This window comes from Pongo abelii, chromosome 16 (assembly GCF_028885655.2).
Source record: "Pongo abelii isolate AG06213 chromosome 16, NHGRI_mPonAbe1-v2.0_pri, whole genome shotgun sequence".
NCBI classification, from domain to species: Eukaryota; Metazoa; Chordata; class Mammalia; order Primates; family Hominidae; genus Pongo; species Pongo abelii.
The window spans coordinates 32,764,708-32,790,375 of NC_072001.2; the positions used below are offsets into that span (position 1 = coordinate 32,764,708).

The window sequence follows — 25,668 nt, forward strand, 5'->3', positions numbered from 1 at the left end:
TACTGTAATTTTTGGAGACAGGGTCTCACCCTGATGCCCAAGCTGGAGTGCCGTGATATAATCATAGCTCACTGCAGCCTCAGACTCCTGGGCTCAAGCAGTCCTCTTATTTCAGCTTCCTGAGTAGCTGGGACCTCAGATGCATGACACCACACCCAGATCATTTTGTATTTGTAGAGACTGGGGTCTTGTTGTGTTTCCCAGGCTTGTCTTGAACTCCTGGCCTCAAGCAAGATTGACTTTTTTCACTTAGCATAATCCCCTTGACATTTTCCCAAGGAGGTCGCTGCATGTATCATTATTGCCGAGTAGTTGTTTTTTTGTTGTTGTTGTTTTTTTTTTTGGAGACAGAGTCTCGCTTTGTCACCCAGGCCAGGCTGGGGTGCAGTGGCGCAATCTTGGCTCACTGCAACCTCCACCTCCCGGGTTCAAGGAATTCTGCTACAGTCTCCCAAGTAGCTGGGACTACAGGCATGCACCACGACGCCTGACTAATTTTTATATTTTTAGTAGAGACGGGGTTTTGCCATGCTGGCCAAGCTGGTCTCAAACTCCTGACCTAAAGTGACTCACCCACCTCCTCTGACCACACTTGGCCCATGTGCTTTCTCTTGTAAGGATTGTGTGTCCTGTTACATGTCTGTGTCTTGTCATGTTCATATTTCTCATTTAGGATTCAGGAGCAAAGATTTCCGTCTTCCAGGTACCCAGTGCCCTTCTCAGAGGTTCTTGTGTTTCTTCTCTGAGCTCCCGGTGCATTATTCAGGCACTTGTGGATAAGCGTGTACCGTTGCCCCGGCCAGCCGTGTTCTTCTTTGCCATTTTTATTACACACTGTATCTTGGGGAGATCCTTCCATAACATCCCTGTTTGTTGTTTTGTTTTTTTGTTTTTTTTTTTTTTTTGAGATGGAGTCTTGCTCTGCCTCCCAAGGCTGGAGTGCAGTGGTGCGATCTTGGCTCACTGCAGCCTCCGCCTCCCAGGTTCAAGCGATTTGCCTGCCTCAGCCTCCGAGTAGCTGGGATTACAGGCATGTGCCACCATGCCCGGCTCATTTTGTATTTTTAGTGGAGACAGGGTTTCGTCCTGTTGGCCAGGCTGGTCTTGAACTCCATATCACCTGTTTTTATAGCATATCCCCTGATCATGAAAGCAAATTTTAGTAAATTTGGAGAATATAGTCTATAGTAGCAATACTGTAATATACATATATTAGAAATATGATATAGTATAAAGTATAAAATAAAATTACTTTCTATGCATGATTGAATTGAGATTATGCATTTTTGTATTCTAGCCTTTTCTCTCTTGTACAGGATGGCTTTTGTGGTGTACCATTTGCATAACCTTTTACTACATGCGGAAGGAAACTGTGACTTGTGAAGTTAACATACACAAGTAGTGAAGAGCTTAAAAACACACAGGAGGGTGATGAGCACCACCCTCAGAAGAGGGCGACTCCCCATGGGGTGGGTGAAGCACGCAGGGCTTCACCCGCGGCCAGGAGCAGACCCTGAGTGGAGGACGCCGGAGCTGGGGCGAGCCAGGCTACCCTGTGCGGCTCTGCTGCTCTTCTTCCAGCTCCTCTCTGGCCTGGTCTCCCATGTGGGGTTTATTCTCCCTCCGTTTATGTATTTATCTGTTTATCGTCTGCTTCCTCCCACTAGAATCTCACTTTGGGAGGTCATTTCATGAGCATTTTCCCAAGACATTTAAAATTCCTTATATGTTTCTTTGATTCTTAAAGAGAAAACTTTTCCTTTACAAAAGACATTTGATCAAAGTTGTTAAACAACGAAACTAAAAATCCACTTGTGATCCTGTCACTTGAAGAAAACCATTGGTCAGATTTTGGTACACACCCTTTCACAGTATTGATTTTATGTAGTATCTGCACCCTCTGCTGCTGACTGGTTGTATGTTCTGTGTGTGTCGTCTGCAGTTCCCGGCCTGTGAGCAAAGGTGTGGAGGGGCTCGCCAGAGTGGGATCCCGAGCGGCGCTGTCTTTTGCCTTCGCCTTCCCGCGTAGGGCTTGGCGATCAAGTACGGTCCCTGGTGTGGCACATTGTTCTGCTTCCCTAAGACATCAACAGACTGGGTTTCGAGCTCGGTTCAGCCACCATGTGCCCTTCAGCTGATCCCATGTGCTCTCTATGCCTCAGTTTCCTTGCTTGTGAGATGAGAGGCTGCAGAGGCTGTTTGGCTTTTCACATCTGTGCTTTAAAAAAAAAAAAAAAAAAAACAGAGTGCATGCACCCCCACCCCCACGTCAACCACTACTACAGACTTAATTCTAGAAGTACAGACTTAATTCTAGAAGAACAAGAAGTTAGTGTATTGCTGATGTGACAGCCGTGAAATACAGAGTTGACTGAAACAGCTGTGCTAGAATTTGGCCTGTTGAGTGAGGGATTGGAAAGGTGACAGTGGCATCATCTCTCACTGAGGGGTGGGAAGCCCAGCAGGAGAGTGAGGGGAGTGGGCAGGCTCCTCTGACAAGTGTGCGCCCAGGCGAGGATGCGGACCTCTGCAGTGAGCTGTTGCAGGAGTCCCTGGACGCCCGATGAGCACTTCCCGAGGCCTTGCTCTTTGACAAGAGCACCATGTCCTCTGTGTGGCTGGAGGTGGTGGAGAGAGTGACCAGGTTCCTCAGGTCTGTCGTAACAGGGTGAGTTCTTTCCTTTCTTGCCTTCTGCATGCAGACAGCTGGCCTGCTTGAGGCTGGTTCTTACCACCCTCTCTTTAGAGCTAAGAAGCGTAGTAGGTTGGTTTCTCACCTCTGTTTTCAGCAGGCTCTCGGCGCTGTGATTCCGGGTCTGAGTTCTCAGCTTTTCAGGAGATTTGATATATGATACTCTGACTAGACCCAGGAAGCTGTGATACTAAATGAGATGGATGAGGGAGGATGCTTAGAGATTTGGCCATCAGTCATTCGTGGAGGGTTGAGCACTTACATTGTGTGTCTGTCTGTGATTAGGAGCTGCTGTCCTGAGTGCAGAGTGGCGCTTGGTTTGAAGTCTTATAGATAACGTGGGAGTAAACAACTACTCAAGATCAAATAGTTTAGTCCTGTAGCTGGTCTTTTTAGCGTAAAAAATTTTGAATAGGAATCATTTGTGTGTAAGAAAAACATGAACTCTGGTTTTAGATGCTACGCATTTTTGTTAAGGTTTTTAAATTTAAAGAAAATATAAAATTCAACAGGAAGGACAGATGCAGAGGAAAAGTGAGGCCACTCCTCACTCTCCTTGCAGAGGTCAGCACTGTGCCTTCTTCCATCCGGCAGGAGGCCTTTGGCGTTTGCGTCCCCGGCTCTGAGTCCACTTCCTGAGCCTGCTGGTGAAGGCATCACCACAGATTTTTACCGCTGGAGGCCCTGAACATAGGCTTGGAGTTGATTTCACAAATTCAGCTGTAATATTGTTGCCATAAGATCCCTTCTCTGCAGTCTTGGGATAGAATTTTAAAAAATTTATTATTGAGTAACATAGAAAAGTTAAAAATATTTCATTGATCAGAGATAAAGATTAGTGTAGACATTTTACCTTCAGATTATCAGGTGGTTTTGGAGATTGGTTCTCTAATTCCGTAGGAGAATGTTGATACTGTTATAGTCTTACAAGTCATTGAAACTGGAAAAGATAGCTAGATATTCTTCTACTTATGTTTTTGATAATGAGATAAATTATTTTATGCTTCACAAATTTGGAGTATGTCATCTACTATAATATAGTATCTGAATGAGTAATTTAAATAAAATATATTTCTGTAAGCTGATTGTTTTTAAAATCTGTGAATAAATTTGAGTAGCAAGTCTCAGAAACTTGATTCTAAATATTAAAAATACATCCTTCCTTGGGAGGGAGCGTGTAGTAAACGTGTTAGTGTGATTGTAAGCATGCTGTCTTTCTGGAGGTCGCTTTGTTCCTGCATCCACTGTTTTCATTTCAGGGATGTTCACGGAACGCCAGGCACCAAAGGGCCAGAAGCATCCGCCTGCAGGACCAGCACTTGGCCCTGGCCATCCTGCTGGAGCTGGCTGTGCAGAGAGGCACGCTGAGGTGAGGGCTGCTGCAGACTGGGAACGCTTTGGGGAAGCGGCTCTGTATCCAAATACCTGTTGCATTGTGTGTGTTTCACTGAATCGTTTGTGACTGCAGCAGATGTGGTGCTCTGTACAGAGAACCATGTCCCAGAGCTCGCTCGCTCTTTTCCTTTTCTTCACTTCCTTTTTTATGCTTAGTTTTCTAGACTGGGAATTGTTTTTTTGTTGTTGTTGTTTTGTTTTTCTTTCAGTTTTCCTCATTTAATTATTTTTATTCCATGAATTTAAGATCCTAGATCTTTCATGTAAACATGCTCTTTGAGCTTCTTAACTGGTCTTTCCTATCAGCAGAAGGCGATGACTTGTGCTAAAATCTTGGTGTCAATTCAGTGATTTAATTACCACGGCTTTACTTTCGTTTCCTTTCATATCCCAAGTATTTCTTCACTTCTATCTAGCTGTTTGCTTTTATTTTTGATCAACCATGAAAAAAAAGTTAATCTCTTTTTACTAGGAATAAATATCTTTTCTCCTTTAGCCTCCCAATGTTGTCTGCCATCCTGTTGTTGCTTCAGCTGTGGGACAGCGGGGCACAGGAGATGGAAAATGAGCGTTCCACCGCCCAGGGCACCAGCGCCCCACTTTTGCCCTTGCTGCAAAGGTTCCAGAGCATCATTTGCAGGAAGGATACACCCCACTCCGAGGGCGACATGCAAGTGAGTGTCATGATGGAACTTTGTGTGTAGGTGGCACTCGAGTCTAGTTATTTTTTAAGCAAGACCAGCGTGCGTGTCCACGGCAGTATTTTTCTCTGGCGTGTGTGTGTTTGGTGGTAACAGCATCGAGTCAGATGAGACAGGTGTGAGAGGCCACTTGTTTGTGGAGAAGACTCGGATCAGTGAACACTGACTTCCTTGTCAGCAGAGAACCAAGCTTGAAACATGCACTTTTAAATCAATACCAGAAAAGAACAATGAAAATAGTGGCCTGCTTTGTTGGCCCTTCCTATGTACTGGGCTCTGTGCAGGGCATGTCACCTGAGCTGTCGCTCTGTTTAGTACCAGCTCCCCGCTTAACAGGTGTGGACACCGAGCTGGGGGAGGAGCAGGCGTGTGGGGCCCTGGGCGTAAACCTCCAGGACTGCTGGTCTTTACAGGTCAAGTACAAGTTGGATTTTGCCGGTCTTTTTGGGAAAGTCTTAGGCATTCCAATATCATGCTTTGGTTTTTCTATTATTTGCAGTCTTTAATGATAATAGGGCTCTTCTGCCTTTAGAAGAATTAGAACTATGATTTAATTTGCAAATGAAAGTAGGTGTTCTCCAGAGTGGGCAACGTTTAGATTGAAATAAAGTTTTTGGTTTTAGATTTCAAGGCCAGCTTGAGATGCTGTGCTGGGTTCCCACAGAGGTGGTTCTGCCTTTCTCCAGGGGTCCTAGGCCTGTAGGGTGGTTTGGTTGTGTTAGTAATCTGTGGATTCAACTTACCTGTGGTATCATAAATGTATACATGCACAGTCAATGTTGTGTACATGTGTACCACAAATTTAGACATTTGTACAGTGAGTTTATATGCTGCATAAATATATAGCTGTATAGTATAATTGTCATTTGATGGGTCAAATGAGTCAATACCAAAATACAAAGAGTAATTAAAGGCTAATTGTGTTACTTTAATTTTTCCCACCATTTCTGAATGTTTGTTTACTTTTCCTTTCTAGCTTTTGTCTGGCCCTCTGAGCCCCATTGAGAGTTTCCTGAGGTACCTTCCACAAGACAACGAGCTTGCCATTGATCTGCGACAAATGGTGGTTGTTGTCATGGCCCATTTAGACCGTCTGGCTACGCCCTGTAGATGCCTCCACTGTGTAGCTCTCCGACGTCTCATAAGGTGTGTGCAAGAACCGTGTTCTCCATGTGTTTTGTAGCTAGTACCACTTCTAGGTTCTCATCCTGGGCCCATGTGGAGACTTGTATTTTCTGGTATTGTTGAGGGGAGCTGGCCTGTGGTTTTTAAACGTGTTTGCCGTTGAAATTGTTATCTGGGTTGAGAGTGAGTGATGAGCAAGCTGAGGCACACAGGCCTGGGGACCCAACCTGGGGGCCCAGGTTCCAGGTTCAGGTGGCACAGCCCCAGAGAGCTCCCCTTTATCCACAGCCCCAGGCCCTCCCACCTTCTGCAGGGGGTTCCACAGCCTTCTTTATACTCTGAACACGGGCTGTCTTAGTATGTAATGCTGGTTATAGTAGTGAGAGTATAATTATATATTATATCTGTTATGTAATAGTAATGGTAATAGTAGTGATTTGCGTGTGTGGAGCACCTGTAGGGTGCAGGCCCACTGAGGACCTCATGCACGCTGTTGTATCTCATTATGTCAATGAGAAAACTGCCTTTGGGAATGGTAGTGAACTTTGCCGGGATATAACTAATCCTAGTTTTGAATCCAGATTTTTCTAAGATTTTGTTTCTAATATGAAGAGTATTTATTTTGTTTTACAGTCATTTTAAAAAAAAAGGAATACAGTCACATGGTTCAAAAATCAAACCTAGGCAGAGACACACTGTCGCTTCCCCGCTCACCCTTCCACCCATTTTCCACCTGCTGCCTCTGACTTTTCAGTCTCCTCTGTAACATCCTTGTTCCCGTAACCTCCTCGTTCCCGTGACCTCCTCGTTCCCGTAACCTCCTCGTTCCCGTAACCTCCTCGTTCCCGTAACCTCCGCGTTCCCGTAACCTCCGCGTTCCCGTAACCTCCTTGTTCTCTGGAATGAGTACGCTAGTGGTAGCGTGTTGCATTACTTGTGTTGCTTGTTTTTTTTTTGCTAACCATATATACTGGAGTACTTTATCAGAGTGTCGCTCTTTGTTTTTATAAAGCAGCTTAGTCTTCAGTGTGCGGATGTGTCTTTTATGTATATTTCTGTAGTGAGTCTCTTATTGGTGGACACTTGGGCTTATTGCCAAAATGTTGCTATACAAATAGTGCTGAGGGTCGGGTGTGGTGGCTCACGCCTGTAATCTCAGCACTTTGGGAGGCCGAGGTGGGCGGATCACCTGAGTTTGGGAGATTGAGACCAGCCTGGCCAACTTGGAGAAACCCCGTCTCTACTAAAAAATAGAAAAATGAGCCGGGCATGGTGGCACATGCCGGTAATCCCAGCTACTCGGGAGGCTGAGGCAGGAGAATTGCTTGAACCTGGGAGGCAGAGGTTGCAGTGAGCCAAGATCGTGCTATTGCACTCCAGGCTGGGCAACAAGAGTGAAACTCCATCTCAAACAAAAACAACAAAAAACACAAATAGTACTGCAGGGCCTGACCTGGAACATGTGTCCTCCACGTGTGCACACGTGTGTGCCTGTGCACATGCACGGGTGGGGATGCACCTAGTGTGGGCTGATTGTCACCAGATTGCTCCTGTACAAGTTGATTTCTCTCACCACCGATAGGGCTGCTGGTCTCCCAGCCTTGTGTGTAGCCTTTTGGGATTTTGCCTGTTAAAGCACAAAATGGTGACCCTGATATAGTTTGAGCATTTTAAAATACATTAGTATTTAAGGGCCATTTATACTACTTTTTAATGGGCTCTGTTAAAATGAAATGCAATAGAAACGGAAAAATAGCCTGTTCAGTTGCTTCATCATACCTGTTAAATGAGGTAATACAGCATGGTACGAGCTATTTTGATGTTTTGAATCAGCATATTCTTATCTTACAGGGATCATTGCAAGAGGTCAAAGGTTGGGGGTTAATAGGATGGAAATACTATGCCAATGTGATTGGTCCAATCCAGTGCAAAGGCCTGGCCAACCTGGGAGTCACACAGATTGCCTGTGCAGAGAAGCACTTCCTGATTCTGTCACGCAATGGCCGCGTGTACACACAGGCCTACAACAGTGACACACTGGTGAGTGTTCTGGGCACCGCCTGCAGTGTTCCCTTGGGGGGCAGGGTCTGTACTATAGATGCACAAGCTCTGGTGTTTCTTTAAGCCATTTGATTTCTGAAGATTGATGAGCTTCTTTTTATTGTATATTATGTTTAATGATCTCAGTTGTAATATTGTCAAGATTTAGGTTGTGAAGATTAGGAAGTCCTTACAGTGAAACTCATTGCTAATCATGAGGTTCCCATTTGTAAACTCATTTCCATGTGTAAACTCATTTGACTTTGGGGCCAGACAGGTGACAGATGAGGGAGTTGGGCCTCATGGGGATAGCGGCAAATTGGGACGTGGCATGTTTTCATTAAAGCGAGGTGTTCCTCCCTGTCGGCTGTGTGTCTCTGTGGCACGGGGCTAGCCTGCCCTGCCCCTGCATCGGCTCTGGTCTTGGCACAGAGCACTTGGAGGCTGCCCGCTGTTCTGTTGGTGCTGGGTGGGAAGGGCTGGAGAGCCGGCCCGTGCCCCCAGGGACTTACGCCCCACTTCCAGTTAGAGCAGGCTTTGCTCAGGGATACATGATAAAGGAGAGCTGCGCTGGTTTCATTTTCCTTGGACTGATGACTACTTTTCTTCGTATTTTTCCTTTTTTAGGTCCCACAGCTGGTCCAAAGCCTTGCCTCCAGAAACATTGTAAAAATTACTGCCCATTCTGATGGTCACCATTACCTAGCCTTGGCTGCCACTGGAGAGGTGTACTCCTGGGGCTGTGGGGATGGCGGACGGCTGGGCCACGGGGACACTGTGTATATATTGCTCATTTCTGTAGGGGACACATTCTTCTTTTATGTTGCTATATCCTAAACAGGATGGAGCACAGAAGTGTGTCCAGGTGTTTTCCAGCTGCCCTGACATGTAGCGCTGGGGTGGAGCAGGACACTATGATATGCCCCTCCTTGGTGATGGCTTAGGAGCTCTGCCCGTGCGTGGAGGGCAACAGGAATTGGCCTTTCGGCTCTTCTCCACACCGTGTAGCCTTGGCCAGCCTTTTATCTACTCAAACTGCATCCCCACTCTGGAGTTTGCCAAAACAAATCCCACACCACTGTTCTTTCATTCACAAACAGTTCACCCTGTCTCCCGTAGATAAGGTGTCACCCTTTCCTTGAACCATAATATTATTTTTACAGGAACAAAAGTCAGCAGTTTCTTCCTAATATTATCCTATTCGGTGGAACCTTTTATTGTGAAAGAACAGAGATAAAACAAAGTTGTTATAAATGCCAGGTTGTAAGAATTGGGAGGTCTGACAGCCCCATGGAGTGATGGGAACCCTCTTGTACTTTGCTGTTGTGCGTGGAACTTTGGCATTAGGTTTAAATGAAGGATGTGTGTGCATACCAACCCAGCAAGCCCATTTCATGTGGGCCAGAGCCCTGAGCAGGGAGCGGGCAGTGCAGAGCTTGAAATGAGCGAAGTCATGACTGCACTTGTGTCCCTTGAGAGGAGCCTGGGGGGCATGGCCCATGCCCACCACAGGATGGAGTTGAGGTCATCATTGCTGACAGCATCTGCTGGGAAGATCCCAAACTGGGAGAAAAGCAGAGTGATGTGCATCGTGTGGTACATGTATGCCAAGCTCAGAACAGCCCAACCCTGACAGTGTTGAAAGGGATTCAGGCAAATGTAAAATGAGTGAAAAACAAAAGATTGATCTCCATGGAATTTATAGCTGTTACTCTCACACTGGATCCTAAAGGCTGGGATTGACATGGGGTACATGGGAGTTGAAAGGCGTCGAGGTGCAGGACAGGGTGGTATATCTGCTTACTTCCTTTATGGTATTTGTAACTGACTTTGTATAAAATATTTCATAGTAAAACAATTCTCAGTGGAGAGTAAGTGCTGGGATGAGTAACTTAGGCCTTATTCTAGGACTTCGAGGCAGGAAGAGAGATGAGCGCGGATGGCAGAAGCTGGAGATAACCTTTTGGGGAAGTTGAAACTTAAGCTGAATAAGGGAGAGTTTGTACTAAGTAGAGTCATTGGGCTGTCCCTGTGAGCGCCTGTGCCACTGTGTGTGTGTGTGTGTGTATTTTGCAAACTAGTAGGTCTCAAAGTGAGTAAACCATGTCGTTGGAGAGGCCTGGCTTCTGTAGATTCTCAAGAAAATGTCATCCATCATAGGAACATATTCTGGATCCTAAGAATAGGATATTTTGCTAACTTTCCAATTTCTTCAACTAGTAAGACTTCTCTACCCTAATCCCCACTGCCTCATACTTTTCATTTGTAAAGTATAGATTGCAGAGTGCTGGCTTCATTCCATCCACATTCATTTAACAAATACATACAAATGTTAGTCAGCTTTATGAGGCTTCCATACAGCCAGATGACTGAGTTTCAGATGTAGAGTTGGGTGGTTTTGACAAGTGCACACAGTTGGGTCACCATCCTCAAGACATGGGGCGCTCCCGTCACTTCCGGGGATTCGAGTCGATGCCCCTTCCTACCTCCAGTTCCTGACAACCTCTGATCTGCCCTCTGTTGTTATCATTTTGTCTTTTCCATAATTTAATATAAACAAAGCCATACAGCGTATGGTGTTTTGTTTCTGGCGTCTTTCACTTAGCATGCTGTCTTGAGATGCAGCCATGTTGTTGGGTGTGTGGGTAAGTCATTCCTTCTGTTGCAGATGGATCGTGGTTTTGCGCCATTGTGAATAAAGCTGCAATGGACTTCATTGTACAAGTCTTTTTTTTTTTTTTTTTTGAGATGGAGTTTTGCTCTTGTTGCCCAAGTTGGAGTGCAATGGCGTGATCTCAGCTCACTGCAACCTCCACCTCCCCGGTTCAAGCGATTCTCCTGTCTCAGCCTTCCAAGTAGCTGGGATTACAGGAGCCCGCCACCATGCCCAGCTAATTTTGTATTTTTAGTAGAGATGGGGTTTCACCATGTTAGCCAGGCTGGTCTCAAACTCCTGACCTCAGGTGATCTGCCCACCTCGGCCTCCCAAAGTGCTGGGATTGCAGGCGTGAGCCACCATGCCCAGCCTATTGTACAAGTCTTTAACAAACACTGTTTTTATATTTCTACTGGATACCATGCTTGGCATCGGGTTCCAACTGAACAAAAAGTCATGGGGTGTGAGGTGTTTGAATTCTGTCTTTCTTATTTTATTAGGTACCTGGAAGGTGAAACTGGCCTGAAGCTGTGATGGTCTAAATTTGGATAGTGAATTTCCTTTGCTAACACTAATAAGAAATAACACCAATAAGAAATAACACCAAGAAGAAGGGCATTCATGTTTGTTCCCTTCCTCCCCAAGGCCTCTGGAGGAGCCTAAGGTGATCTCCGCCTTCTCTGGAAAGCAGGCCGGGAAGCACGTGGTGCACATCGCTTGCGGGAGCACTTGCAGTGCGGCCATCACTGCTGAGGGGGGAGCTGTACACCTGGGGCCGCGGGAACTATGGCCAGCTGGGCCACGGTACGTCTGGTCTGCGTGAGTGGGAGCATACAGCAGGAGGTGGCCTCTTACAGGACTTAGTCACGGCCGTCCTATCTGTTTGAAGGCTCCAGTGAGGACGAGGCCATTCCGATGCTGGTAGCTGGGCTTAAAGGACTGAAGGTCATCGATGTGGCATGTGGGAGTGGGGACGCTCAAACCCTGGCTGTCACTGAGAACGGTACGTAGAGCTCTCGCCACCCTCGACAGGCCCTCGAGGACATGCATGGCAGCTTCCCTGGAGGAAGCCACCCACCCTGTTGTCCAGTGGGTGTGGGGCTCAGTGGCATTGGTGAAGAGGCCCCGGTGGTTACTGGGCTTGTTTGCCTGGGGCCTGTCAGCTGGTTCGCAGCGCCACCATCTCTGTTTGAGCATTTTATCACCTTATATAATTATGCTGATACATGCAGTTGGGAACACATACAGTGGTACGGTTGACCAGCAGTCCGCACGGTGGCAACAGAAGCAGGCAGGCAAATGGGAGGGTGGTCCGCAAGTGTCTGCTGTGTGCCGGGCCCCAGTTACTGTGTGTTATGGAGGCAGTGGGCTTTTGGTTCTGTGAAGCAGTGAACGCTGAGCCCAGGCTAGTAAGAGTCAGGACTTTGTTTTTCATGGAATGAAAACAAAAAGAAAGCTCAGCTTTCCCTGTCTTTATTGCTTCTATATCAACCTCAAGTGTCACCTAGATTTCATTTACTCAGTAGCCACCCTTGTAGTGTTAACTATGCACATGGGTGGTCTAGATTAGTGTGCATTTTTCATTATATTATTTTCAGTCATTTAAAATTTTTCATTAAAATGCAGAGTTGTTGTTATTTAAATGCATTTGTATTTTTTAGGGCAAGTGTGGTCTTGGGGAGATGGTGACTATGAGAAATTGGGCAGAGGTGGTAGTGATGGCTGCAAAACTCCAAAGCTGATTGAAAAGCTTCAAGACTTGGATGTGGTCAAAGTCCGCTGTGGAAGTCAGTTTTCCATTGCTTTGATGAAAAGTGGCCAAGTTTATTCATGGAGAAAAGGTGACAACCAGAGACTCGGACACAGAACAGAGGAACATGTTCGTTATCCAAAACTCTTAGAAGGCTTGCAAGGTGAGTGCAAATGTAAACTTTTAAAACCCTTCAGGACAGTTTCTTTAGTAATGTTTTAAAGTTTGCAGGTTTTATGTTCTTAACCTGACATTCCATGAATGGACTGTCATTAGAAACTTTTACTGCTAGCTTGGTGTAGGTATTGATACTAAGAGGAAAGTGGGTGTGTCTCTATTAAAAAATGACTTTGAATTATTCTTATCAAATTTAATTTAAACCCATTGAGTTTTACAAACATTGCCACTTTCTGTGGCAGGCACGCATTCGTCACTCAGCAGGCTGGACTCAGTAAGGGTTCCCTCTGTGGGGTGAGGTCGTCTGTACTTGTACTGCAGGCACACTGAGACCGTGAGTGTGCGTGGTGCTGTGGGGCCACATTGGGAGGTGGGATTGGGTCCACCTGGGACGCTCTCATGTGAACTCATCCTTGGTGGGTGATTCCTGCTTGCTCAGTTGCAAAAGTGTCCAGCATGCATTGTAGTTGGAGGGAACAGATGGAAGCCAAGCTATGTAGATAAGAGTGCCGGCGCCTTCAGTGTGGGCTGCCGGCGCGGGCAGAGAGGATGGGAGCCTCCGCAAGAAGACCCTGAGATTCTTCTATGGTGTTCTTACTAGGGATGTAATGCTGCAGGAAGTTGGGGTGGGGGCCATCAAAACTTTGATGATGGAGGGATTTTTCTAAGGTAAAACTGGACTTTTCTGTACCACTTGGCCTAGTGGTTGGGAGATAGTCTTCATCCTAGTCGAGAACTGGCGAAGGGCAGGCAAGTTGACAAGAAAGTAGAGAAGAAGGGAAAAGGCAGTGAGAGGTACATCAGATAGACTCTTTAGGGTTCACTCAGGGTGGGCAGCCTTTTTCTTAAAGGGCCAGATTGTATTTGAAGCAGGTGGACCTGGCTGTGTTCCAACACCAGTGTCTTCACAGAAGCAGGCCTTGGGCTGCGTTCTGTGGGGGGGCTGTAGTTCGTTGGGTCCTGGTTACTATATACATTCTTTGTGTGTTTGCTTCTTTACCAAGTGGGTTTGGAAGTGGGACTTTTAAGTAAGACTTGGCAGCTCCTTTCTCCATTAGTTTTATTTTAAAGCATGTTAATATCTTGATGTCTAAGAGTTTTGTGTGCCCATACGGTATTTATTATTTTCTAAGCTTCTGAGATAAGTTGCAGAGTAAGAAGTTTACTCTGTGTCATTGAATGGTATTTGAATTTCACTTGCCTCCTTGTTTATATTCCCCTCCATTAGTATAGGAAAGCTACAACAGTTATTAGATACAGAAATCGTTTACTTTGAGAGTATTCAAATTACTGTTGAAAACACCTTTTGTTGTTGCTGATGTTAACTTATGGTAAGCTCCTAGGATAGAATTGTTCCCCTCACTGCAGTGTGATTTTTCAGCTGAATTATTTTATATGTGGACATTTCTGTGAAACACCCTTTGTGTTGGTCATGTTAGATTTACCAGGAAAGAAAAATAGAATATTTTGCTGAGTGTTTAAATAGAAACAATGTTTTAAATAGTGATTATCACCTAACTCTGAGAGAACAATAGATTTCTTCTTAGGAAGCCTTCCTCAGTGAAGAGTGTGCTGTGCATTGTTATATCTGCGATGGGAGAATATGATCTAATAGTTAATTAAAAGCACCTTGTTTCTTTCTGAATGAAAATCTGAATGAGGAGAAAAAGAACAGATCCTTTTCGTATCATAGCATTATGATCTTTGTAGGCTGTGGATCCTAACAAATTGTAGCTGACAAAATATAGGAGTTTTAATAACACACCCAAAGCAAATGAATTGTGCTTAATATTAAAGCAACAGATTATCCTCAAGAAGTTAATATTAAAAGCTTTCTGACCTGAATGGCCTAGTGGAAATATCTTTGTTGCAGCAGAAGTCATAGGCTTGAAGCTGCATCTGCATCCCTCTTTCCTTGTAGGGAAGAAGGTGATTGATGTGGCTGCAGGCTCCACCCACTGCCTGGCTCTGACTGAGGACAGCGAGGTCCACAGCTGGAGGAGCAACGACCAGTGCCAGCACTTTGACACCTTGTGCGTGACCAAGCGAGAACCTGCAGCATTGCCAGGACTGGACGCCAAACACATAGTGGGAATTACCTGTGGGCCTGCCCAGGTACTGAATATAGAGCTTGATTGGGTATTTTGGAGGATTTGGGTTTCCAGTTGTTCATTACCAGTATATAGGAAATACCACTGAGTTTTGTTTGTTGTTCTTGTGTCCTGCAGTTGTGCTAAACTCATTTATTATGAGCTTCATTGTAGTTTCCTTGGGTTTTCTTCATGGACAATTAAATGCTGTCTGTATAGAGGGGCAGTTTCATTTCTTCCTTTCCAGTCTGTTTGCCTTTTATGTATTTTTTCCGGCCTGATTGCCCTGGCCAGGACTTGCAGTGTGAAGCTGAATAGCAGAGGTGACAGTGGGTGTCCTGCCTTGCTCCTGACTGTAGGGGAAAGCAGTTCAGTCTTTCACCATCAACTGTGATGTTAGCTGCGCATATTTATGGAGGTGCCTTATTACCAGATTAAGGCAGTTTCTTTAATTCCCCCCCCAATTTTTTTTTTTGAGACGGAGTCTCGCTCTATGCCCAGGCTGGCGTGCGCTGGCGTGATCTCGGCTCACTGTAAACTCCGCCTCCTGGGTTCACGCCATTCTCCTGCCTCAGCCTCCCGAGTAGCTGGGACTACAGGCGCCTACCACCGTGCTCAGCTAACTTCTGTATTTTTAGTAGAGACAGGGTTTCACCGTGTTAGCCAGGATACTCTCGATCTCCTGACCTTGTGATCTGCCTGCCTCGGCCTCCCAAAGTGCTGAGATTACAGGCGTGAGCCACCGTGCCCGGCCTTAATTCCCCCTTTTAGAAGCTTTTGAAAAATCCTGAATGGGTGTTAAAATTTGTTAAATGCTTTTAATCCAAATGAAATGGTCATGCAGTTTTCCTTCTTTAGTGTGTTAGTGTGGTGTATTACATTGATGATTTTTACTTTCTTTTTCTTAAACTTTTTTTTTTTCTTTTTTAGAGATGGGGTTTCACTATGTTGCCCAGGCTGGTCTTGAAATCCTGAGCTCAAGTGATCTGCCTGCCTTGGCCTCCCAAAGTGCTGGGATTACAGGTGTGAGACACTATACCAGCCTGATTTTTAAATACTGACCAAGCCTTGTGTTACTGGGATAGGGATCACTTGGCCACAATTTACTACTCTATTTTTTTTGAGACAGAATCTCACTCTGTCACCCAGGCTGGAGTGCATTGGTGCAATCTCAGCTCTCTGCAACCTCTGCATCCTGGGTTCAAGCAATTCTCCTGCCTCAGCTTCCTGAGTAGCTGGGATTAGAGGTGTGCACCATCACACCTGGCTAATTTTGTTTGTTTGTTTGTTTTTAATAGAGATGGGGTTTCACCATGTTGGCCAGCCTGGTCTCCAACTCCTGACCTCAAGTGATCCACCCTCCTTGGCATCCCAAATCCTATGATTATAGGCGTGAGCCACCGCGCCCAGCCCTATTCTGTTTCTGTATTGCTAAATTTGACTTGGTAACACGTTTTTGAGGATTTTTCTGTTGATGCTCATCAGGGATGTTGGTTTGCAGTTTTCTTTCTTTGTATTATACTATCTCGTCTGACTTTCTGTCAGGGGAAAGCTGACCTTATACAAAGTATTGGCATGTGTTCCCTCCTTTTCCATTTTCTATAAGGGATTGTGTAGAATTAGTGTTATTTCTTCTTTAAATGTTTTTGAATCCATCTGAACCTGGAGATTTCTTCCTAAAAGATTTTACGCCGGGCGCAGTGGCTCATGCCTATAATCCCAGCACGTTGGGAGGCCGAGGCAGGTGGATCACCAGAGGTCAGGAGTTTGAGACCAGCCTGGCTAATGTGGTGAAACCCCGTTTCTACTAAAAATACAAAAAATTAGTCGAGCTTCGTGGCGTGCGCCTGTAATCCCAGCTACTCAGGAGGCTAAGGCAGGAGAATCACTTGAACCTGGGAGGCAGAGAGTGCAGAGAGCTGAGATTGCACCAGTGCACTCCAGCCTGGGTGACAGAGTGAGACGCCGGCTCCAAAAAAAAAAAAAGATTTTGCAAATTCAATTTATTTAACAGATATAGAACTATTGAGGTGACCTGTTTGTTTCTAGGAGGATTTTCCTGGTTTGTGGCACTCAGACATTGCTTTATTTCATCTAAGTTGTCTGATTTTTATATGTCCAGTTTTCCTTAGCATTCTCTTGCTAACCGTCTGAAGTCTGTGGGCCCTGCAGTGATGTCCCTTCATTCATTCCTGATACTGATAATCTGTATCTTTTCTGTTTTTTTCTTTGTCAGTTTTGCTAGAGTTTTTCAATTTTGTTGATCTTTTCAAAGAACAATCTTTAAGTTTCATTAATTTTTGCCTTGTTTTTTTGCTTTCAATCTCATTGGTTTTCTGCTTTTATCTTGTCATTTGTCCCTTTGGCTTGTTTTGTGTTCACTTTGCTCTTTTTTAGTTTCTTAAGGTGGAAACTTAGATTGCTGATTTAGACCTGTCTTTTTTGTAATATATAACGATTTGATGCTATAAATTTTCCTCTAAGCAGTGCTTTAATTAAACCCACAAATTTTGGTGCGTTTTCATTTATGTTCAAAGTATTTTCTAATTTCTTTTGAGAATTGTTCTTTGACCCATGGATTAGTATTATCATTATTATTATTTTTCTTCAGTACGGAGTTTCACTGTTGTTGCCCAGGCTGGAGTGCAATGGCATGATCTCGGCTCACTGCAACCTCTGTCTCCTGGGTTCAAGCGATTCTCCTGCCTCAGCCTCCTGATTAGGTGGGACTACAGGCACCCGCCACCATGCCTGGCTAATTGTTTTGTATTTTCAGTAGAGATGGGGTTTCTCCATGTTGGCCAGGCTGATCTTCAACTCCTGGCCTCAGGTGATCCCCCCAACTTGGCCTCTCACAGTGTTGGGATTACACGCATGAGCCACTGTGCCTGGCCTGACCCATGGATTATTAAGTATGTTGTTTTCTTTTGAAGTGTTTGCAGATTGTTCTGTTAATGATTTCTAGTTTAATACCATTGTGATTGGAGAACAAACTGCACATGATTTCATTTCTTTTAAATTTGTTAAGATTTATGTGTGAGGATATGTTCTGTCTTAGTGAACATTCTGTATGTGCTTAAAAAGTATATGTATGGTCTGTATATACATATATGTATACATATACGTATAAAAAGTATATGTGTGGTCTGTTTGTGCTTAAAAAGTATATGTATGGTCCAGCACTTTGGGAGGCCGAGGCGGGCAGATCACGAGGTCAGGAGATCGAGACCATTCTGGCTAACACGGTGAAACTCCGTCTCTACTAAAAATACAAAAAAAATTAGCTGGGCGTGATGGCGGGCGCCTGTAGTCCCAGCTACTTGGGAGGCTGAGGCAGGAGAATGGCTTGAGCCCAGGAGGCGGAGCTTGCAGTGAACTGAGATCGCGCGACTGCACTCCAGGCTGGGCGACAGAGCTAGACTCCATCTCAAAAAAAATAAAAAAAAATAAAAGTATATGTAAAGTATATGTATGGCCGGGCACGGTGGCTCACGCCTGTAATCCCAGCACTTTGGGAGGCTGAGGCAGGTGGATCACGAGGTCAGGAGATCAGGACCATCCTGGCTAACATGGTGAAACCCCGTCTCTACTAAAAATACAAAAAAAAATTAGCCAGGCATGGTGGCGAGCACCTGTAGTCCCAGCTACTCAGGAGGCTGAGGTAGGAGAATGGCGTGAACCCGGGAGGCAGAGCTTGCAGTGGGCTGAGATTGCACCACTGCACTCTAGCCTGGGCAACAGAGTGAGACTCTGTCTCACAAAAGAAAAAAAGTGTATGTATTTTGCTGTTGTTGGGTGAAGTGTTCTATAAATTAGATCCAGTTTATTGATGGTGTTCTACAGTTCTCCTAGATTTTTGCCGATTACTTGTTCTCTCACTATGAAAGGTAGTGTGTGTGTTATATGTGTCTAACAGTTCATTGTCTAGTTAGAGTTGCTGTTATACCACTTCAAGTGGATGGAGAGCCTCACTGCCATCCATTAATGTGCATTAATCATTTTGAGAGTGAAAAGATTTTTTAAAATGTTTTTACTTTTTTAGGTATGGCCAAGTGAGATGGGGCTAGGGAAATGGGTGCGAAAATTGGAAGCTGATAGTGTGTGAGCTAGACACCCATGAATGCTTTTTGACTGGGCAGTTAGAGGGATGATAGGTAATAACATAAGGCAGCTCCATCACACACGCTGGTGACTCCTGTGGAACAGACCAGCAGCTGCATTTAGAGATTCATTTTAGATTGTTGCGTTTCCTCTTAGAGCTGTGCTTGGTCATCGTGTTCTGAGTGGTCCATTGGCCTCCGTGTCCCTTTTGGGGTGGACATTTGCTCAGTGACTTTTAAGCAGCTGGATCTCCTGCTGCAGCAGGTGAGTGAGGGGATGGACGGCTCCGCGGACTGGCCCCCGCCCCAGGAGAAAGAGTGCGTGGCCGTGGCAATGCTGAATCTTCCCCGACTTCAGGTATTTGTGATTTCCCTTCCTCTTGCTCCTTTTATAAGTGTCTTAGCGATTTGTAAGAAAGTTTATGTATTTTGAAGGCCTGTTGGGTGAAGTATTTTAAAGTAAGATTGTAATGCACTAATAATGGACGCAAGGCTTAAAAAACTTGATCTGTTTATTTTATGTTTGTCCTGGAAGTCAGCCTCGGCATGCAGGAAGTGTGTGTATGGATTGTGTTATTTTTGCTAGAATCATTAGTTTGTTGGCATTGTTACTGTTTTACTGTTGTTGCGTGTGGAGAAATGACTGGGTGAGATCACAGGTGATGGAGAGAGACAGCGCTCAGCTGAGACACCAGTGCTGGCCTGTCTCTCCTCTGTACTGTGAAAACCCTGCACCAAGAGGGTCCGGTCTTTTGGTTTCCCTGGGCCACACTGGAAGAAGAATTGTCTTGGGCTGCACATAAAATACACTAACGATAGCTGATGAGCTTAGAAAAAAATCCCAAAAATATCTCATGATGTTTTAAGAAATTTTACTTTGGGCCGCATTCAAAGCCGTCCTGGGCCCCGAGCTGCCCTCGGGCCGTGGGTTGGACAAGCTTGATCTACTCAGTAAGCTCGGCTCCCAAAGCAATACCTTCCTTTCCTCACCATGAAGGTTATGGTTACGGTCAAAATAAAAGCTAAAAAAAGTCTTCCTCCCTGGCAAAACTAAAGCTGAAGTGTTTGATCATCATCTTTTGTCTTTGTAATAAAACCCTCTAACTTAATGACAAGAACCACAGTTTTCTCGACATAGTAATTTTTCCCTTTTATTACAGTGGTTTCTGTGTAACAACCCGTCATGTCCCTCTTCCAGCCCCTCCCCTTTTTGCCGTGCTTCTAGAATGTACAGAACTGAGTGTAGTGTTTAGTTACAGTAATGAACTGAGCAGAGGTCTGAAGTGTGCTTCTCTAGTCCTCTGTAGCACTCATTTATCTCCATACCTGTGGCATCCTGGCGTTTGCGTGGGTGCACCCCAGGTGTTTGCTGCCCCTCCTGGTTTTCAGTGATGTTTCTGTTCTGGTCGGTGCTGTGGGGCGTGGCCTCGTGTATGTCTTAGGCTGTCGAGGTGTCCCAGCGTATGGTTTTGCATTTGCCTCTCCGGGGTCCTGAGGGTTCTGTAGGTTTCACAGACTCTAGGTGAGTGTCGGTGGTCATTTCCTGACCTGTGATATCTATACCTAGATGAGTGGTGTGCTTTTGATTTCACTTCTACTCCCAGGGCAGGGCCGGGTCTCTCATTTCTCGTGGGGCCTCTTGCTACCCAGAGCCTGGGACGGGCAGTGTGTTGCCCCCTGGCTGTGGTTGGCTGGCAGGCAGGTGATCCTGAGTGGCTCCCAGCCTTCTGCAGGAAGCTCGGGTTCAGTGGGTCGTTGTGTGCATTCCCGTGTGGGAGGTTGTGCTGAAGCCTGGCGGCTTGGCTCTGCTTTCAGAGCCCGGAACCTCTTGATTCCTGCTGTGTGTGCCCATGTGAATTTCGGTTTTGCACTTGAGGAGTTTCCTTGTGTACTCTCAGCTCCGCAATCTAATTTTTAGCAGCTTTTTTTTTTTTTTTGAGACAGGGTGTCACTTTGTCACCCTAGCTGGAATGCAGTGGTGCAGTCTTGGCCTGCCAGGTTCAAGTGATTCTCCTGCCTCAGCCTCCCAAGTAGCTGGGACTACAGGTGTGTACCATCACACCTGGCTGATTTTTTTATAGAGATGGGGTTTCATCATGTTGGCCAGGCTGGTCTTGAACTCCTGATCTCAAGTAATCTTCCCACCTTGGCCTCCCAAAGTGCTGGGATTACAGGCATGAGCCACCGCCTGTGGCAGCTTTTGTGGTTACATTGTAGCCATTATTTGTGTTTGGTGCAGATGGTTGGAGTGGGGTGGAGGTTGCTGTTGCTAGTTGTTTAGCTCTTCTGCTGATCTTGAGCTTTTCCATATATGTGTTCATAGTGGGGTTACAAAAATTCCTCTAGAAAATACTTCAACTATTGTGGGTAAGAGTTTTTTTAGTCCAGTTTTTAAAAATACATAAGCTGAGAAGTTATTTTGTCTATTTAAATAATACTTCAAATTGAGTTTTATTCGGTGTTTAATAAGACTTTGAAATTCACTCATTTTTAGGGGTTCTAAGTGAAAATTGTTTTTCTCCTTTCAGTTGCATGCTGCCATTAGTCACCAGGTTGACCCGGAATTCCTTGGTTTAGGTCTGGGCAGCGTCCTCCTGAACAGCCTGAAGCAGATGGTGGTGACCCCGGCCAGCAGCATAGGCGTGCTGAGCACCGTGCATTCAGCCTCCCAGGCCATGCTGCAGAGCAGCTGGTCCGTGCTGCTGCCCACCACCGAGAAGCAGGCCCGGGCGCTCTCTGCTCTCCTGCCCTGCACAGGTGGGCTCGGGGAAGGAACAGGAGAGGGCATGGGTCAGGGCGCTGGGAGGGGATGGCGTTTCACTCAAATTGGCACACACTTTCTAGTTCAGTTTCAGGCAATGAAGTGAACATAGTCCAGGTCGTCGATTCATGATTGATCTTCTGGTGGGCAGCTTGATGGCTGCTGGAGGGTTGGAGTCAGCCTTACACGCAGCCATTACTGCAGAGATCCAGGTATGGCCTTGGAGGCACACGTGACCTGGTGGTGCGCTGAGATCGGAAATACCACACTCACACATGTGAAGAATAACTGAAAACTGTAAAACACTCAACTTTTATATCCAAGTATTTTCTTAAATTAAAATTCTTTTATGTGCTAATTTTAAAAATTATTGAGATGATTTAATTGTGATAAAATACCGCATGTTGCCTGTTTCAGTGGAGTTAACAGATAACCTGTTACTCATGTAGACCATTCCCGTCACCCGGAAAGATCCCTGTGCCCTTGGCACTTGCAGCCAGGATACTCCCCTGCCCTCAGATGAGATGCATTTCGCCTGCTCTGAGTGTCGCAGCAATATAACTGTATAGTATGCACTCTTTCCTGCTTTGCCTTGGAGAATGATTTTCAGATTCACTCACTGATGTGTCTATTGTGACTTCGTTTTTATTATTGGGAAGTTTTCCATTTTATGGGTGTAGTACTCTTTGTTAGTTCATTCTCCTATTGAAGGCCATTAAATTGTTTTTGGTTTTTGTTTTCTTTTTCTTTTTTTGAGACCGGGTCTTGCTCTGTCACCCAGGCTGTATACAGTGACCTGATCTTGGCTCACTGCAGCCTTGTCCTCCTAGGCTCACATGATCCTCCCACCTCAGCCTCCTATGTTGCGGGGACCACAGGCATGTCACCATGCCGGGCTAGTTTTTTGATTTTTTTTTGTAGAGACGAGGTGTTACTGTGTTGCACAGGCTGGTCTCCAACTCCTGGGCTTGTGATCCCCCCACCTTGGCCTCCCAAAGTGTTGGGATTACAAGCGTGAGCCACCACGTCCAGGCTTTCTTGGTTTTGGCCGTGTAGAGCTGCTATGATTGTGCTGTGAACAAGTACTTTAGTGAACATATGTCCTCCCTTTGGGTAAACACTTGGAGTAGAATTTGTTAGGTTCTGGGGTCAGTGTGTGTTCATAGTTTCGAAAAGTGGCTCTGCCATTTACATTTGAACCACGACTTCTGTGTGTGAGAATTCTAGCTCCTTCTTGTCCTTACAGAGCAGCTGGATGCTGCATGTGTGGGGCAGATCACATCGGGTTTTGTGAGAGCCAGTAGCAGGGTTAAGGATTTTAGGGACTTCACAGAAGGAGGCTGGAGAGCATCAGCAGAGGCAGCCTGGACCTTGGATCTGTAAACAGAAGACACTGTTTGAAACTGCACAACTGAGTTGGGGTTTCCAACAGGGCAGGTGGAGGCCTGTGGGTAGGTGTGTGCGGCAGCCACAGAGGCTGGGATAGCTTGGCACTGGGGTCAGGGCTCAGCCAGCCTGTGTGTCTTCACACCTGGTAATGAGATCACTTGTAAACAATTTCTGTTTATGAATTACAGGATATTGAAGCCAAACAAGAAGCACAGAAGGAAAAAGAAATTGATGAACAGGAAGCAAATGCCTCAGCATTTCATAGAAGCAGGACTCCATTGGATAAAGACCTTATTAATATGGGGATCTGTGAGTCTTCTGGCAAACAGTGTTTGCCTCTGGTTCAGCTCATACAACAGCATCTTAGGTAAATCGTATTAGCTGTATTGTATTGTGTTTTATTTATTTACTTTTTTTTGTATTTTTGAGGCAGAGTTTCGCTCTTGTTGCCCAGGCCAGAGTGCAGTGGCGCGATCTTGACTCACCGCAACCTCCGCCTCCCAGGTTCAAGTAATTCTCCTGCCTCGGCCTCTCGAGCAGCTGGGATTACTGGCGTGCGCCACCACGCCCCACTAATTTTGTAGTTTTAGTAGAGACGGGGTTTCTTCATGTTGGTCAGGCTGGTCTTGAACTCCCGATCTCAGGTGATCCACCCACCTTGGCCTCCCAAAATGTTGGGATTACAGGCATTAGCCACCACGCCTGGCCTATTTATTTACTTACTTACGTTTTTTTTTTTGTGTGTGTGTGTGTGTGTGACGGAGTCTCTCTATCGTCCAGGCTGGAGTGCAGTGTCAACGATCTTGGCTCACTGCAACCTCCGCCTCCTGGGTTCAAGCTATTCTCCTGCCTCAGCCTCCCGAGTAGCTGGGACTAGAGGTGTCTGCAACCACATCTGACTGATTTTTGTATTTTTAGTAGAGATGGGGTTTTACCATATTGGTCAGGCTGGTCTCAAACTCCTGACCTCAGGTGATCCATCTGCCTTGGCCTCTGCAAATGTTGGGATTACAGGCGTTAGCCACTGTGCCTGGCCTGTATTGAATTTTAATAGGTGATTATTGGTTTTCATATTAAGATGGTGAAATCCAGCACGACGATCTCAAAACTTTGTTTGGTGATTGAAGGAATATTCTGAAAATTACCTAGTATAGATTTTAGGGTAAAGAGCAGACCCTTTTAAATATAGGTGAGAGGAGAAGTTGGAGGGCATGGTGATGTTCAAAAGTTTTTCCAGAAGAGAAATTGGGTGTGCAGTAAACCTGTAAAAAGATTCTTGCTAATAAGCAGGTGGATGTAAATGAAAATCATCATAGAAGGTTATTTTTAAAACTGGTTGTATCATTGCCTTACTTCATATATTATAGAGTTATACATACTACTTTGTAAGATAACTTTTCTTTTCAAAACTAAAGTCAATGTGAAAGAATGGTGAGCATTGTTTTGGAAGGCCCGACTTGGAGGAGGTGGGAAGAAGTCAGACTCAGCCTGTGAACAGAAACTAACCTTGGCAGAAGCCAAAACAGTCAGACAGTGTTGTCTAAAAATAATCATTCAAGAAGAGCGAAAAAACAAGGTGATTTGTGAAAGAGATTTATTAGAAAATGAAACACATTTGTACCTCTGTTAAATAAAAATCTGCTTTTTGTCAAATCGTGCTCCTGGTTTTTTGCTTCTACACATAGAGAAAGCAGAGCCCTGGCAGGTTGGATCAGGCAGCTGAGCACAGAGCAGGGAGCCCTGGGCAGTGGCCGCAGCTCTCAGCTGGCCTGTTCATGGGGGGCATGATGCGTCTGCGGCATGCGGTGGGCCTGTGGCGTGGGGTGGGCCTGTGTCGTGGGGTGGGCCTGCGGCGTGGGGTGGGCCTGCTGTCCACAGCCAGAAAAACTAACTTAGTGGACACACAGTGAAATTTTGAAACAGGAAGTTTTAGAGCTAGTTTCTATCATAGAGTTTAGCAAATGCTATTTTGCAAAATATTTTTCCAATGTTTGTTTTGTTTTTCTAATCTGATAATGCATATTTCACACATTCTGGCCTTTAAGCAATGGAAATTAGAGAACTAAACTTAATATAGTTTGTGTTAATGGAAAGAGCTTGAGATTTGTTCTCAGAAAATTTCAGTTGCAACAGCTTGTTCTCATAGGTGAACTTCCAACACAGTAACTATAGGAATAAGAATAAAAGCTGTGTTTACTTTCAAGAGTTAAGAAGACATGAGAAAATGGAAGTTAAAAACCTTGTAATTAAAATGTAAAGTTACATGCAAAGTTTTAAAGTGAGCATTTTTCAGGAAGAGGTGATTTTCTAAGTTCTTGAATGCCTCTCCCTTTTGTGAGGAGGCTGCGTCGTGGGCTGTTGGTGTCTTTGGCAGGGGGTGAGTGCAGGGTTCCTGTTGTGGGTCCTTTGTTCTCACGAGGGCAGCGCCCGTTTCCCCGTCTCCTGCTTGCCCAGACTGTTCCCGTGCGCAGAGAGACTGGCCTGTTTCAGCTGCAGCGGTGTAGCCTGCGTTGGCTAGTCTGGCCAGCACTCACACCGTTTGCTGATCAGCACTTGAAGTGTGTCCATCGTAGCTGAGACACTGAATATTTTATCTAATTTTTATTAATTAAAATGCAGGTTTAAAAACTTGATTCAGTTATTAGAAAGCATTTAAGAATGTCACTTGGCCACGTGAGTCTACTTTGTCAACTATATATTTTATGAGTCTAAGTGCAGATCAGATATTTTCAATGCAAATTTCACTGTGCAAATTGAAATGTGCTGCATATGTAAGCTATGCTGATGGTTTT

The 25,668-nt window shown here is 45.3% G+C and overlaps 1 protein-coding gene and 1 pseudogene across 5 annotated transcripts; both read left to right on the forward strand.

Moving 5' to 3' along the window:
- Positions 1–1,464: 1,464 nt before the first annotated feature.
- LOC129050034 (E3 ubiquitin-protein ligase HERC2-like) lies at positions 1,465–5,933 on the forward strand (annotated as a pseudogene).
- Positions 5,934–7,828: 1,895 nt separating this feature from the next.
- On the forward strand, positions 7,829–24,529 carry LOC103889485 (E3 ubiquitin-protein ligase HERC2-like). 5 transcript variants are annotated; one of them, XM_063716124.1, is made up of 8 exons: positions 7,829–7,953; positions 11,255–11,413; positions 11,499–11,612; positions 12,271–12,522; positions 14,458–14,651; positions 18,884–19,084; positions 21,255–21,483; positions 21,571–23,243. In XM_063716124.1, the coding sequence occupies exons 3-8, from the start codon at positions 11,525–11,527 to the stop codon at positions 21,591–21,593; spliced, it is 987 nt and encodes a 328-aa protein (XP_063572194.1). In that variant the 5' UTR covers positions 7,829–7,953; positions 11,255–11,413; positions 11,499–11,524; the 3' UTR covers positions 21,594–23,243. The 5 variants fall into 5 exon arrangements, with proteins under 5 accessions (XP_063572194.1, XP_054388455.1, XP_063572195.1 ...); XM_054532480.2 differs by having other exon boundaries at positions 23,065–23,243; XM_063716125.1 differs by lacking the exons at positions 18,884–19,084; positions 21,255–21,483 and adding an exon at positions 24,292–24,529 and having other exon boundaries at positions 23,065–23,243.
- The last annotated feature ends 1,139 nt before the right edge of the window (positions 24,530–25,668 follow it).

What these genes read in the sequence shown, in the direction of transcription:
- LOC103889485 (XM_063716124.1), top strand. Translation starts at nt 11,525, where the DNA reads ATGCTGGTAGCTGGGCTTAAAGGACTGAAGGTCATCGATGTGGCATGT. An exon ending in TTACCTGTGGGCCTGCCCAG is followed by an intron (nt 14,652 to 18,883) that starts GTACTGAATATA and finishes GTTTCCTCTTAG; the next exon opens with AGCTGTGCTTGGTCATCGTG. An exon ending in TGCTCTCCTGCCCTGCACAG is followed by an intron (nt 21,484 to 21,570) that starts GTGGGCTCGGGG and finishes CACACTTTCTAG; the next exon opens with TTCAGTTTCAGGCAATGAAG.